This window comes from Arachis ipaensis, chromosome B5 (genome assembly GCF_059453495.1).
Source record: "Arachis ipaensis isolate K30076 ecotype BB chromosome B5, ASM5945349v1, whole genome shotgun sequence".
Classification (NCBI taxonomy): domain Eukaryota; kingdom Viridiplantae; phylum Streptophyta; class Magnoliopsida; order Fabales; family Fabaceae; genus Arachis; species Arachis ipaensis.
Window position 1 is genome coordinate 152,247,057 of NC_142440.1, and position 14,948 is coordinate 152,262,004.

A 14,948-nucleotide genomic window follows, 5' to 3' on the forward strand; every position below is an offset into this window, starting at 1 on the left:
TTACATTCTATATATTCCGTCTTGCTATAACTTATGCGCAAACCATACACTTCTAGAGTTTATCTCCATAAATCCAAGTATCCAACTTTTTATTTAGGTCATTTCTTGACTCTTTCATAAAAATAGTATTATCGGCAAAAAATATGCATCATAACACAGGTTAGTAGATATGCTTTAAGAGTACTTTCAAAACTAATGTAAAAAGTATAGACTTAAAGATAATCCATAATATAATTCTATACTAATAGAAAATTATCCTGTCACACTACCTTAATTCTTCACACTAATTATAATCTCATCATACATATTTTTCCTTACACGAATATATATCATTCTTATTCTCTTTCTTTTCAAATCTTTAATATATAAACTTAATTAAATATCTATAAATTTTTTTATATCTTAATATATCAAAATTAAACTCATTTAAAAATTTTATTCAAGCTTTAAAGTTATTCCTATATTCAATGTATATGGTCAAACACATGTTGAAGTGTTGAAGGACACTTTTGTCATATTGTGTTAATTGTGATAAGTGAGAATGAAAAGGAGAGATTCCTTTCCATTTTCACCTAACACAATTTCCTACACTATGATTCTCAACAATGCTTACATCACCGTTCATTTCTCTTTATCAAACTCTTATCTTCCTCATAAGAAAAAAAGAAAATAAAAGTATTCAAATCCAACGGATTAGAACTAACGGTTACTATTACAGTAATATTTTTACCGTTAGATTTTGTCGGTTACCATGGATATTCCCACAGTGAAAAAACTTTTCCAAGAGAGAGAAAATGCGCGAGTGCGGTGAAAACTGTGCTGTTTTTTTCGCGTTAGATGGTGATGGTGACGATAAATACCGATTCTTCGCGCCGTGACTCGGACTGAGTCAGCTTCCTCGGAACTTCAAAACTCTCTCTCACGTTCTCTCTCTCAGCAAAGCAAAATTCGCATGCAAGTGTTTTCTTCTCTGATGATGTTGGATTTTTTTAAGAGGTTAGTGTGGTAGTTGAGTTTTTTGTGTTGAATTTTTGCAGAGGAGAGAGAAATCGACATTATAGATTCCGTCTGAGTTTGCTGATTTGGAGAAAGAGAGAGGAAGAGGCAAGTAACTGTTCCACTTCATGCATTTCTTTTTTTGTTTTCTTTTCCAATTTGTTGTTAATTCGGTGAAATTTTATGGTGTTTTGGGTTAGCTAACTAAAAATTTGAAGATTTTTTTTCTTCGAGGGTATTTGTTATGCTTCTGGGAATGACGATTTCTATTTTTTTTTTTTTATATATTCACATTTATAGTTCTTGTTTTATTTTGGTATCAATGCATGTGTTGTTCCGAGTTGTGATTACTGATCCCAGAAAGAGAGAGCCTAATATGTGAACCCTAGGCTAATAGCTTAGTCTCTCTTATTGGCTCTCTGTTCTTTGCTGCTACTGCTGCTATGAGTTCCATCTTTCATGGTTCCCCCCCCCCCCTCTCTCTTTTTTTTTTTTTAATTTTTGGGTTCTCAATTCTATCATAAAAAAGTGTGATTCCGTTTTGCTTATGTTTAAATTATGATGTTATATTTATATTTTTTCAGGTACTAATTATAATTTTGCAAGAGTTTAGAAGTTAACTCCCTTGCTTAATTTTAACAGTGTGCGAGGTTTATAGCATGTTTATTTTTCTAATTTCTGTGTGAAATCCATTGTTGTTTGGCCCGTTTAGTTTTTCTGTTGAAACTGGAGCAGCATTGTAATAGAGAGGATGGAATGTCTTGATGAGTAAAAAAGAGTCTTGTGCATGCAGCAATTCATTGGCCATCTCCAAACCCTTAAATGGAGCTCCGATTTGGGACGGATTAGTTGTTGGCCCCGCTGAATTGAGGGATACCATGGGAAAAAAAAGGGGTCTATTTGGGAGGTCAGAGCTGAAATGTAGTTGTTGTGATAAAACATTGTGTTCCCGAGAATCATATAATTAAAACCGTTGTTTGTTTGAGAGTTTTACAAAGGATGGGAGGAAATGATTCATGATGGAATCACAAAGAAAAACAGAGTAGAGTGATGCATATTTATGTGTTGGTATAATTACATGTTTTTTTTTCCCTACTAAATAAAGTTGGGATTTGGGAACTCCTTTGCTCTGTTCTATTGGATATGGTAGCTGTTCTGTGATCCTCTGTTCTTCAGTACTATTTCATGATAGTTGCTTGAGATGTAATTTCCCAATAATAATAATAATGATGATGATGATGATGATATGCTATCCATTTTGGACCTTTTTTCAACTGGTTGCTGGTTGGTGCTTTTGCATTCTTATAGCTTTGTAATATATGACCATTGTTTCTTTGTGTGGGCAGCCTGAAGATCTGTGTCTTTGCAAAGCTGAGAGATTGAAGATGGTATGATTTACTAGTAAAAAATATGTGTATTTCGTTTCATTATAGGTTACTTAGTCAAATCTTTAAGATGATCCTACCTTAGGGAGACTGGAAATGTTGTTTGAAAGAATCTTCTCCCCCCTTTTTTCCTTTTTCTTTTTCTTTTCGTAGTTTTACTTTTGCACTTAGCTTATGGCTTTGCTCCTTCTGATGTATAGGAAATATTGCAGGGTGGCGATGAGTCTGGTGGGGAGAGTGATAGCTTTGATTGGAACAGCGAAGATGAGCGTGAAATTGAGAACTTTCAGTCTTCTTCTTTACGTTTAACTGTTCCTAATGGAGCGGTTCTCACCGGGTCTGGAGAGGTAATGTTTTAGACGCTTATCTTTCTGTGTAAGTTTATCTTTGTGATCAGTTGAATGTCAAGGAAACAGATTAGAGGCCCAATTACCCAGAGAACAAGTGGAATATAAAATAAGATTGAAGGTTTCAACTACAAATTTTTTAAAAATATAATTGTATGAATGTTGTTAATACAATCCCTTTTATTGAAGGAAAAGGAAGGACAGTTAAGATTAATACACGTACATTTTCTGTAGAAATTATAGTACTCTTCTAAAGATGAAAGCTGGTGCAACTATAGTTTTATTTTGTCCTTTACTGGTTCTGAATGTTACATTGTAATCTTGTATGAATGATGTATAATTGACTAACAATTACAATTCAATATATGATTAGCTAACCTTGTAAGTCATTGCAGAAATATGCTTTTGAGAATTAAGGCCTTAGAAAATTGGTTTTATGCATATCATGTGTATTTAAAATTTGTAGAATTTATATGCTTATTTTTTCTTTGTTATTATTTAATGACTTGAATTTTATAAGGACATATTATGTGATTTTGCATCCACTATTTCTGTTACGCCTTGTACTGGAAATCATTATAAACCCAAACCAAATGTATGGATAAGACTCCGAAAAAGAAATGGAATTTTTAAAATGCTAACATGAAACTATCGTTTCTTCTCTTAAGGCAAGCCCCTCTGCAGGTCCATCTAATTCCAAGGTATTTGATCATTTCGTGAGTATGGGATTTCCCAGAGAAATGGTCTCCAAAGTAATCGAGGAATATGGTAATGGCACTACTTCACCAAATTTGAGTAAAAGATTTTGTAAGTTAGGTTCACAAGTAATGTTTGCTCTCATCAACATCCAGGTGAGGAAAATGAAGACAAACTACTTGAAGAACTTCTCTCGTACTCGGTGTGTTGATATTTTTTTTTTTGCTTATTTATTTATTTTTGTGTTAGTGTGTTAGGGACTTGGGTATTATGGGTGCTCAAAGTCCCACATCGAGTAGTATGGATGCTTGATGTTGTACATAAGGAGAGTGGTTCTTCCCCCTTAACAGCTAGCTTTTAAGGTGTGGTTTCCCACTTTCCTTAAATACTTAACAATGGTATCAGAGCATGGTTGTCGGCGCCACGGAAAGGGCTACCTATAGGCTGGATTAAGGTGAATACCGAATACTGATAGACCGTAGCAAAGTGGCTACCGTTGGGTCAGTATCGATAGAGTGAAGCCGCCGTGGACGTCGGCTCTCCAGGGCCGGTGTATTGTTAGGGACTTGGGTATTATGGGTGCTCAAAGTCCCACATCGAGTAGTATGGATGCTTGATGTTGTACATAAGGAGAGTGGTTCTTCCCCCTTAACAGCTAGCTTTTAAGGTGTGGTTTCCCACTTTCCTTAGATACTTAACATAGTGCCACCCATGGTATTGTCCATTGGAACTATTTCCTTGTTATATGCAGTACCATGTACCATGATGTAGTTGTCTCACCTCACCCACACATAATTTAAGAAACAGTTGTGTCCTAGTCATTGGCAATTTTTTCTTTGTTCTGGCATGTGTAAACAGCACATACTAAACTACATAATATATCAAAGATCATTGTGATTTTTTTCTCTCTTTAAATTCCTACTTGGGTCGTATAATTCAGGAATCAGGATCCACTCACCTACATTTTTAGTGTTATGCTACTAATATACAGTTTGCAATTTCGCACATTGGATATGTTAACATATTTTTGTTCATGTGTAAACTCTATTGGGTATAATTAAATCCCAGCTTCCACTCAATTTATATTGATATAAAATAAGTGGTAATGAAATAATGAATTAATTTTGTTGGTCAGGAAAAATGCATCTAAATTGTTTCTTTTGTCTCTGTCGTGGTATGGGATTTGGGGATGTCTTAGTGGCTTCTTAAGGCCTCATCATTTTCTTGTTAAAGGGGAACCCCTTTAAAATACGCTAAGGGCACACAAACAAGAATTTTTCTCCTTTTTTGTATTCCTACGGAATTATTACTTAATTAGTACTGGACTTTTACCAGTTTGTGTCTTGAGTTGCCTATATATAATCGAGTCTTAATACAACAGGGATAATATTTTGCAATCCCCGGACAAGTGACCTTTGTGAGCTTGTGGTTACCATGTTATTAAGAATTAATGTGGAAGAATGCCTTCACAAAATTTGGAGGTTCACTAGAGTATTTTAAACAAGTATTCTGTTTCCCATGTTTATATGAACTAATTGTGATTGCATTTTTTGTCCCCCCCCCCCCCCCCTTCTTTTTTTCTCTATTTTTTAGTTTTTTATTTGCAAAAACAATGACTTTTCTTTCTCTCTTGGCCTTTCAGTTTGGTCTTCTTTGTCTTGATAACTTTCTACTGACTTATTGTTCACACATTTATTGTACAATTTGATTCTTCTTTTTGAAATTTGAAGTGTTAAATGTTAGAATTGTCTTGATTTTTTAATTATTTGCAGGTTATAGAAAGTTCTCCTAAGCCCCAACAGCGAATTGAGCCAAATCGTTGCTCTTTGGTAAATTTTGGTTTTTCTTTTTATATGTTTTTTTGTTGATGCTCTTTCTGGCTGTCTTGTACCGACATTTTTTAGGTATATTGTTTGCCTATGTTTCAATTTCAAGTATAAAAGTTAGAATTATCTTGGCATTTATGTTATTTTATTTGTAGGTTTTAGAAAGTCCCCGTCAACCACAAGTAAAAATTGAGCCAGATCTTAGCTCTTCTGAAGGTGGAGTGAGCTCTTGGGAAAACTCAGATTCTGATGCTTTATCCGATGAGGAGGTAGTCTATGCTCTTTTGAATATGATGTCTTTTGCCTAGTGCTCAGTGTCTGTATGATTTGAATTATAATATAATCATTGTATTCTGTCTCTGTTGCTACCATACTTAGTACTTCAGCAATAGGAAATAAAGTTATGGTCATATTATCATTTTCAAACATGGCTTGCATTGGATATATAAACACATTCGTATAGCTTTATGTAACAACCGTTGAGAATTAGGTTTATGATATTGTATCAAATCCACAAGGATTGTTTGCCAATAACCCATGCTTTAATGCCACTAGACTGTACATTAAAGGGTTTGTTAGATATACAACCATTTACATACCTTTAGATAACAATGTAAGTCTTTTGAGGAGATACTCTGTAGCAACATAAATTATATGGTTATGTTCCTTTATTGGCACTATGGCATTCTCATGTCCATGTTGCCAATCCCATCTAACTGGGCAAGGTATCCATGTATTGCACAGGTAAAATGAAATTGTTGTGATTCATGTGATCATACTTGCTTTTATTTGCATATCTAGTATGCAAGACAAAATTTTGGCTGCAAGTTTTCTATTTTAATTATGGACTGTTTAATTACTTTCTTACAGGAAATAACAAAATCTCTTCGTGGGAGTGACAACATTGTATTGACGTTGGTGAAAATGGGGTACAAGCAGGATGAAGCCCTAATTGCCATAGAAAGATTAGGTGCATTTTAAGGATTCATTATCTTATTATTTGACCGTAGTTTCTTAACTTTTTTATTTTATCCTTATTGCATGGATTTTGCTACTAGGGCTTATCAGTATAACTCACTATTTTAGTTAAGCATTTTTTTAATACAGCTTCCATGTAAGAATGTTGGTTAGTTTTGTGGTAAGATGCATCATAGATTAGTGGATAATGAAATTTATTGTGGGGCTGGTCAAAGTGGCGGAGTGCGTTTGGTTTTATATACGACAAAGAAGTACGTTAAAAACTTAAAGGGAAATTTTATCGCACTGCCATTAGACCGACTATATTATATGGAACAGAGTGTTGGACGGCAAATGGTGAGTATGAACATAAATTAAGTGTGGCAGAGATGAGGATGCTGAGATGGATGAGCGGCTACACACGTATGGAAAAAATAAGGAATGAAAATATAAGAGAGAAAATTAGAGCAGCGCCTACTGTAGAAAAGATAAAATTTCGTCTCAGGTGGTTTGGACATGTGGGAAGAAGATCGGTAGAGCATCCGGTTAGGAGGAACGAAGATATAAGAGAGAAAGTTGGAGTAGTACCTATTGTAGAAAAGATAGTAGAATCTCATCTCAAGTGGTTTGGGCATGTGGGAAGAAGATCGACAGAGCATCCGGTTAGGAGGATGGATGAGATGGAAGATAGAGAGGAGACGAATGGTACAAGACCCAAAGACCCAAAAAGATCATACATGAGGTGGTCAAAGGATATCTACGTGTAAACAGTTTCGCCGTAGGCATGATACATAATAGGGCTCAGCGGGGCCATTTTTCCATGTGGCCGACTCCACTTAGGGGGATAAGGCTGCTTGTTGCGCAAATTACATCTTCACCAATTTAGCTTGATCAACCACGAGAATAACCTTTCATGAAAATTCTTTTCTTTGTGTTCTTAAGTTTATGTAGTTTCTATCTGTTTGACTTCTACTATATTATATTGGCCTCATTTAGGTTATTAAATACTGCAGGTTGCAACTCTTCTGTAGATGAACTAATAGATTTTATAGGTGTTGCTCAAATGGCAAAGGCTGAAGATGCTCTTCTACCTCCCGAAGAAAAGGTAGCATATTGATATTATGGGATGCATTAAATAGAAGAAAATGATAATGCCACTTCTCACATGTTTTTTATTTTTTTATTTTTTTCGTTGTATGTTTGTATAAATTTATTGAAAAAAAGAGTGCCACTGTCAAAATAGGAGTGACATTATGATTTTCCTAAAATAGAAAATCTAATGCATGTAATTTTCTGATAATCTTTCACCCTTTAAATTGTACAGCCAGTCATCTATCCGATAATTCAGTTTCAAGCATCTATTAGATCTTTAACTAATTTTCAACTCTATTTTCACAGCCTGACATTTCTAAGTTAAATAAGCGAAGATATTATGAATTAGAAGTGTTGGGAAGGAAAAGGCCTAAAAGCTGTGAGAAGAGAATAATCAGTGAAGATGATGATGAGCCACTTCATCTTCCAAACCCGATGATTGGTTTTGGGGTTCCTACTGAGCCAGCTGTCATAAAACACAGAAAGCTTCCAGACGATGCTGTTGGGCCTCCTTACTTCTATTATGAAAATGTGGCACTTGCACCAAAGGGGGTTTGGCAAACTATTTCTAGGTTCTTGTATGAGGTGGAACCTGAATTTGTTGACTCGAAGTTTTTCTGCGCAGCTGCCAGGAAAAGGGGCTATATCCACAATCTTCCCATTGAAAACAGATTCCCACTTCTTCCACTTCCGCCACGTACAATACACGAGGCGTTTCCCCTAACAAGGAAGTGGTGGCCTTCATGGGACACTAGGACCAAACTAAATTGTCTGCAAACAGCTATTGGCAGTGCAAAACTAACAGAGAGAATCAGGAAGGCTCTAGAGAACTACGATGGAGAGCCACCTGAGGATGTCCAAAGGTTTGTTCTTGAGCAATGTCGGAAATGGAATCTGGTTTGGGTGGGAAGGAATAAGGTTGCTCCGCTAGAGCCTGATGAAGTTGAAACACTGTTGGGTTTCCCAAGGAACCACACTAGAGGAGGCGGGATAAGTCGAACTGACAGATATAAGTCACTTGGCAATTCATTCCAGGTATGAGAATATTTTCTATGTCTATATCTGTATAATCTATATATGTAGTTTGAAGCCTCCATCAATATCCTTTGGGGTGAGCTTGCCGTCATAACAACTTTATCAGCCTGCCACTCTGCTAAAAATTTTGTGCAGTTTCGATATTTATTCTTGTGTGTAACTTCCCATTTGGTTTTGATAGCTTAAGATGAAAACGTTGTTTGTTTTATAAAAGCTACTTATATTTTCTTTATATTTTGTTTGTTCCAGGTCGACACAGTGGCATACCACTTGTCAGTTCTGAAGGACATGTATCCCAATGGTATGAACATTCTTTCTCTGTTTTCTGGGATCGGCGGTGCTGAGGTTGCCCTTCATCGTCTTGGCATCCCCCTTAAGAACGTTGTTTCAGTTGAGAAGTCAGAAGTGAACAGAAACATAGTTCGAAGCTGGTGGGAGCAAACAAACCAGAAGGGTAATCTTATTGACTTGGATGATGTGCAACAGCTAAACGGCGATCGTATCGAGAAGCTGATGAACACATTTGGGGGTTTCGATCTCATTGTTGGCGGCAGCCCTTGCAACAACCTTGCTGGGAGCAATAGGGTAAGCAGGGATGGATTAGAGGGTAAAGAATCTTCCCTCTTTTTTGATTACTGCCGTATTCTTGACTTGGTTAAGAATATAATGACCACCAACCAATGAACTATGTCTAAAGAAAGAAAGAAAAAAGGAAAAAAAAAAAACTGTGTTTAATGTTCTTTGTAAAATCCAAACATTTTGGATGTTATCTAACTTGGAAACAGTTCCCACCCCATTTTTGTTGCCAAAGTAAAGGCAACGGGTTTAAATAAGTTTTCATTTTTCACATTTGTGATTTCACTTTTACTATTTTAAGAAAATGACATTGAAGATTCTTCGACTTATTTTTACCTGTTGGATTGATCTTGTTTATGCCTTATTTCAAACAAACTTTGCTTTTAATGATGATGGTCTTGAATCTTGCCATGTTTGGAAGTTTTAATGATATGGAAGACCAAGATCAAGTTTCTAATATCATTAGTAACCAGTTCTGTTCTAGGAACAAAGTCAATCAAAACAATTAAAAACTAAAGTGATTGATCGATTGTAAAATCTATTCTCTATTATTCTGTCATCCTTATGAATTCAGTTAATTTGTGAATTATATCAATTTAAGAAGAAAAAAAAAGCTAACAAACTCATAGCTCATGTTTGATGCAAATTAGTACCATACTAAAATTAGTTCATTTTTTATTTTATTTTATTTGTTCAGTACTCAAATTAGTGAGTGGGCTTGTTCGTAAAACTTTGTTTATCAAGCTTTAGATTAAGATAGCCTTATTATTTTTTAAATTTTATCGAACCAAACTACAAATTTAATTTTAACACAGCTTGCAAACTCTAATTACAAATTAGATATATGAATGCAATCATGTTAAGACAATATTATATGTATTTTAAAATTAGTTATTAAAATTAATCATTAATATAAAATATATATTAAAATATATAATATATAATTATTGAATTTTGATTATTTTTGGTGTATAAATAATATTTTTGTTATTCAGATATTGAATAAATAAATCATTGGATATAAAACATACATTAAACGAATGTCACATTTTCTTGTTTTGTGTGTGTGCTTATAATACGGAAAATTGTTCGTATCTTTTAGCATTTTACTAGAATATGAAATAATCTTTCATTTATACTTTTAACGTATGCGCACAAAAAACACTATCATCATATATTTTATCTAGGGGTGTGCATGGGTCGGGTAAAATCGGGTTTGATGTGATCTAGACCTGACTCGAAATATATACCGGGCCTATTTATTAGACCCGAATTCGACGCTAAATCCGATAAAACCTATACACTTTCAGGCCACGATTATATCGAGTAAAAACTGGGCCGTTAATATTACATTACCTTAATACCTTCTTATAAACTGGCATGTGAAAATATCCAAATTTCTAAGACTCCAACTGTTATTTGAAATGGTAAAATTCACTTAGAAAAATATAACAAGAACTAACTCTTCTCTAAAATTAAAGCATAACCATAATCAGGCTGAATTTTTCCTATATGGAAACAAGAAACGTGATGTGCAATGAAATGGAAGAGTGGAAAGAAATTCTACTGGTATGGTGTCAGAGAAAAAACGTAAGCTACGCTTTATCTTTGTTTTTTTTCTTTTTTTTTTTGGTTCAGCAATTTAGATAAATGCAGGTTGCGTTTTATTGTTTTAATGGTTTTCAAATTTTTTTTAAATTTTGATTGAGCCCAAACGCAACCTGCATTTAATGAGGGCAGTATGTTATTTTTTTTTTTAAATAATAAAACGCAGCTTGCGTTTTTTTTAGTTTGGTAGTCTTTTTTTTTTCGAACAAATAAAACGCAAGTTGTATTTTTTTTGCGTCAGAAATTTTTTCGAAAAGCCAAAAACGCAGGATGCGTTTGTTAAAAAAAATATTTTAAGCAGGAACCCAGCCTATAAATACGAAGTAAGATTCATTCAAAATACTTCATTCCACTTCTACTCCTCCTTTTCTTCTTTCTTTCATATATGTAACAGTTCTGAATTTTTTTGGTGTAAAAAAAATCGAGTTATGGAAGGTACTGCAAATTTGCGAGTGTATTATAACAGTGATATTATACCAAACACACACGAAGGAGTGAGTTTTCTTTGTCAATGTCCGTTGTCATTTGTTATACCATACACGATGAGTTTTGTAGAGTTGCAAAATGGTCTTTGTGATAACATACAAAATCACATTTCGAAAATGGTGAGCAATATTTTATACAGGAATCCTGTACAAGTATTTGGTGGGCTGATACAGTTTCAAATAATGCCCATCACGGATGACGCCAGCATGCAGCAGATGTTCTGTATTTATCAACAAACCCGATTTCACGTGCCGATGATAGAGCTGTACGTTGAGTTCGAACAGCATTCGAGCCTGGACGTGGCCGGTGAGGAGGTCGATGTTGATGAGTGCGGGGACCTAGATTGGGAAGAAGATAACAACGATAGTGAAGAGGAGTTCGAAGCCAACTATGAAGTCGATGACAAAAACGATGACGGAGACTTGGCAGGCAATCCGGTAATGCAGAATGAAGCGGCCTCGATTGTAAGCCGGCACCCGTTTGGTGTTCCATCTTTTATGCGGACTCTGGATCTCGAAGCCATGCATGCCCCGGAATTTCCTGAGTATGCGAATAAGGGTATGTTATGATTATTAATTCAAGTTACCATTAGTGTGCATTTTATTTGCCTTGTCTGTGTAATGGTGGTGCACATGTTGTAGGTAAAGGCAACGTTGCGGCGGAAGATGGTGAGTTTAGTGTCGGAATGGAATTTGGCTCTAGAGAGTCCGTGATATCTGCAATCAAAAGCTACACTATCTCTAGAGGAGTTGATTACACTGTGTATGAGTCTGAGTCGCAGACATTCTATGCGAAATGCAAGGGTTATGGTGCCGGGTGCGACTGGCTTATCCGAGCTAGCTTGATTCGAAAGAAAGCTTGTTGGGAGATCAGGAGATACAATGACAAACACACGTGCACCATGGGCACGATCTCACAAGATCATGCCAAGTTGGACTCAAACACAATTGCAGATGCCATTAGGCCGTTGGTCCAAGCAGACCCGTCGATAAAGGTGAAGTCTATTATTGCAGAAGTTCAATCCAGGTTCAACTACACTGTTAGTTACCGCAAGACTTGGTTGGCAAAGCAGAAATCCATCGCAAAAGTTTTCAGTGATTGGGAAGTTTCTTACCAGACTTTGCCGGTATGATTGAAAGCAATGACTGCAAAGATGCCGATGTCTCGTGTCCAGATAAAGACGCTCCCCGTTTACCGTGAGAGTGAGGAGGTTCAAGGTGTAAGAGTTTTACATCGCGTTTTTTGGAGTTTCTATCCATGTATAGTAGCCTTCCGACATTGCAAGCCACTGGTGCAGGTTGATAGCACACACCTGTACGGAAAATATAAAGGTGCACTTCTAGTTGCCGTTGCATAAGATGGGAATCAAAACATTGTACCTCTTGCATTTGCAATAGTCGAGGGTGAGACGGCAGACGCGTGGGAGTTTTTCCTAACCAACTTGCGGAGATATGTTGTTACCATTGATGGCGTCGGCATTATTTTTGACCGCCATAACTCCACCGACGCAGCAATAGCTCGCAGTAACGGTGCATGGTCACCACCAAGAGCGTGGCACATGTTCTGCATCAGGCACATCGAGTCCAACTTCTTAAGGAGGTTTAAGGCTCCGTATTTGCATAAACTTGTGGTTAACACAGGTATTTGATTTTGCTGATATGATTCTATTCACAATAATTTTGTGGCATTTGCTTATGATTAAATGGTTTGTATAACAGGATATTCGAGGACGGAATAGGAGTACAACAAGAACTATCAAAGGCTTCAAGAGCGGGGTTGAGGCGTACACGCAATAGTGTGATGAGATCGGTGTTGAGAGATGAGTGTTGGCATTCGACGGGGGTCATCGTTGGGGACATATGACGACAAACTTAGTAGAGTGCATAAATTCTGTCCTGAAGGGTGCACGCAACCTTCCTGTGACTGCCATTGTTAGGTCTACTTTCTATCGGCTAAACGAGTTGTTCACTCGGAAGAGCGCCGAGGCTCATGAGCGTGTCCGCAATGGATTCACGTATTCAGAATTTGCCACCAAAAGAGTAGAAGAAAGTTTTCGACGTGCAGGAAGCATTGTGGTCAATCAGTTCGACAGGCGCAACGAGGTGTTTGAGGTTCGCGAAATGCCAGATGGTTCCATTTACACTGTTAATCTCGCACAACGACACTGCGACTGTGGCCATTTCCAAGTCGAGCGACTTCCATGTCGCCACGTCCTTGCATGTTGCGCTAACCAGCGTCTTGATTGGCAAGTATATGTGCACGACGTGTACAAGATGTCCGAAATTTGCAAGGTCTATAGAGGCGAGTTTGTCCCGATGTGTGACCCATCTACGTGGGCTCCGTATGAAGGAGCGAAGGTGATCGCGAATTAGACATTGAGGCGCGCATCCAAAGGAAGACCCAAATCAACCCGCTACTTGAATGAGATGGATTCGCGGGACATGCGTGGTCCTCGCCGGTGTACTACATGTGGTAAGGAGGGACATAGCTGGAGCCGATGTCCACAGCGCGCAGGTCCAAGCTCTGCCGGGGGTCAATCGTGATTAAGCCTTTTGCATGTTAACGCATTTTAAACTAGTTAGTAACTTTGTATGTAACTTTTTATGACCTATTTAACTTTTCATGTAACTTTTTTTGTGCCTTCATTACTTAGTTCTAACTAGTGTGTAAGCTTTTTTATGTCTTTGTGCATTTTACTTATGTCTTTGTGCATTTTATTTATATATGCATTAAATAATAACTACGAATGTAGTTAAATTGTGCAACACGCGGAACTGAAACAGAAATATACTATACAAATCTAAGTACATAGTAATAGATACAATGACTAATAGAAATATCTAAACATACTATACGATCTACATTACTGAATGAAAACATAAATTGAAACAGACTGAACTAAAAAGCAACAACCTACTTCCTGGGCGCCTTCTTCGCATACTGCGATGGGGTGTATTTGTCCGGGGGCGCAGTTTGTGTCCGTAAATTATACCAATGACCTTGAGATATACTGGCGTCACCAACACCGACATCTGGCATGCTGGCACCGCCAGCGTCGACATAACCGGAATTACTCATACCCGGAGCACTATAACCACCATAATGAGACTCGTGCTGGAGGTCATGTCCCAGAAATCCCTCTTCCGGCTGCGGGTACTCATTCAAGTCGAACAACTCGGTGCGCGGCGGTGCGGAAGGACGAGGAGGATCTACATGCCCCGACGATCGATCAATGTCGAAGTCACTGGCATGACTTGATGTCGCACGACGACCAACAGACGGCTCACTACCAGCAGGCCCTTGCTGCCCTAGCGCTGGAAAGAGATGAGATGTCTCTCTCATGAGCCGAGAGAAGCTGATCAAATCAAGCCCACCCAACGGACTAAACTGACCATCAGCTGGAATTACCAGATGTGGTATGTAGGGATCCGCTACCTGATGTTGTTGTGGTTCAGGTATGTACGGTTGTTGCTTCTGATATACCGGAAACTGTTGGGCATATGCTGGCTCCTGAACGTGCTGCTCGTATGCCGGCACCTGATAATGCTGCTCATATGCCGGCATCATAAATGGGTGCTCAAATGCCGGCATCTGGAAGTGGTGGTCATGTGCCGACACCTAAATGAAAATGAATGCCACTAATAAATAACGGTAACAGTAATGATAATAAGTAGAGGAAGTAATATTAATACTAATAGACCTTAATGATACCCGAAACCCTTGGTCATACGCCGGATCCTGATGCTGAGGTCCAGCTGGTTGTGGTGGACCTTCTTGTTGTGCGTTGGCGTCGGCTTGTTCACCTGCAACTCTATCTGACAGCTGTAGGTGACCCCCGTACTGCTGTGTGTACCAGTCATAGTACAATGGGAGGGGATGGAAGTCGACAATCTCGTCCCCGACTTCCAGTGAGTTATAGCGGCCATAACGCCACATGTCAAGCC

The 14,948-nt window shown here is 37.5% G+C and overlaps 2 protein-coding genes across 7 annotated transcripts; both read left to right on the top strand.

Moving 5' to 3' along the window:
• Positions 1 to 662: 662 nt before the first annotated feature.
• On the top strand, positions 663 to 9,239 carry DRM2 (domains rearranged methyltransferase 2). Of its 6 annotated transcripts, none has more exons than XM_016348398.3 (12): positions 663 to 954; positions 1,038 to 1,104; positions 2,343 to 2,384; positions 2,594 to 2,728; positions 3,397 to 3,496; positions 3,580 to 3,626; positions 5,197 to 5,253; positions 5,406 to 5,519; positions 6,121 to 6,220; positions 7,221 to 7,312; positions 7,606 to 8,334; positions 8,584 to 9,239. In XM_016348398.3, the coding sequence occupies exons 3-12, from the start codon at positions 2,382 to 2,384 to the stop codon at positions 9,016 to 9,018; spliced, it is 1,812 nt and encodes a 603-aa protein (XP_016203884.1). In that variant the 5' UTR covers positions 663 to 954; positions 1,038 to 1,104; positions 2,343 to 2,381; the 3' UTR covers positions 9,019 to 9,239. The 6 variants fall into 6 exon arrangements, with proteins under 6 accessions (XP_016203884.1, XP_088344822.1, XP_016203885.1 ...); XM_016348399.3 differs by having other exon boundaries at positions 805 to 954; positions 2,582 to 2,728; XM_088488697.1 differs by lacking the exon at positions 2,343 to 2,384 and having other exon boundaries at positions 819 to 954; positions 1,038 to 1,108; positions 2,553 to 2,728.
• A 3,624-nt stretch (positions 9,240 to 12,863) lies between these two features.
• Positions 12,864 to 13,376, top strand: LOC148566249 (uncharacterized). Its single transcript, XM_088487470.1, has one exon. It carries the CDS (start codon positions 12,864 to 12,866, stop codon positions 13,374 to 13,376), a length of 513 nt encoding a protein of 170 aa, XP_088343596.1.
• The last annotated feature ends 1,572 nt before the right edge of the window (positions 13,377 to 14,948 follow it).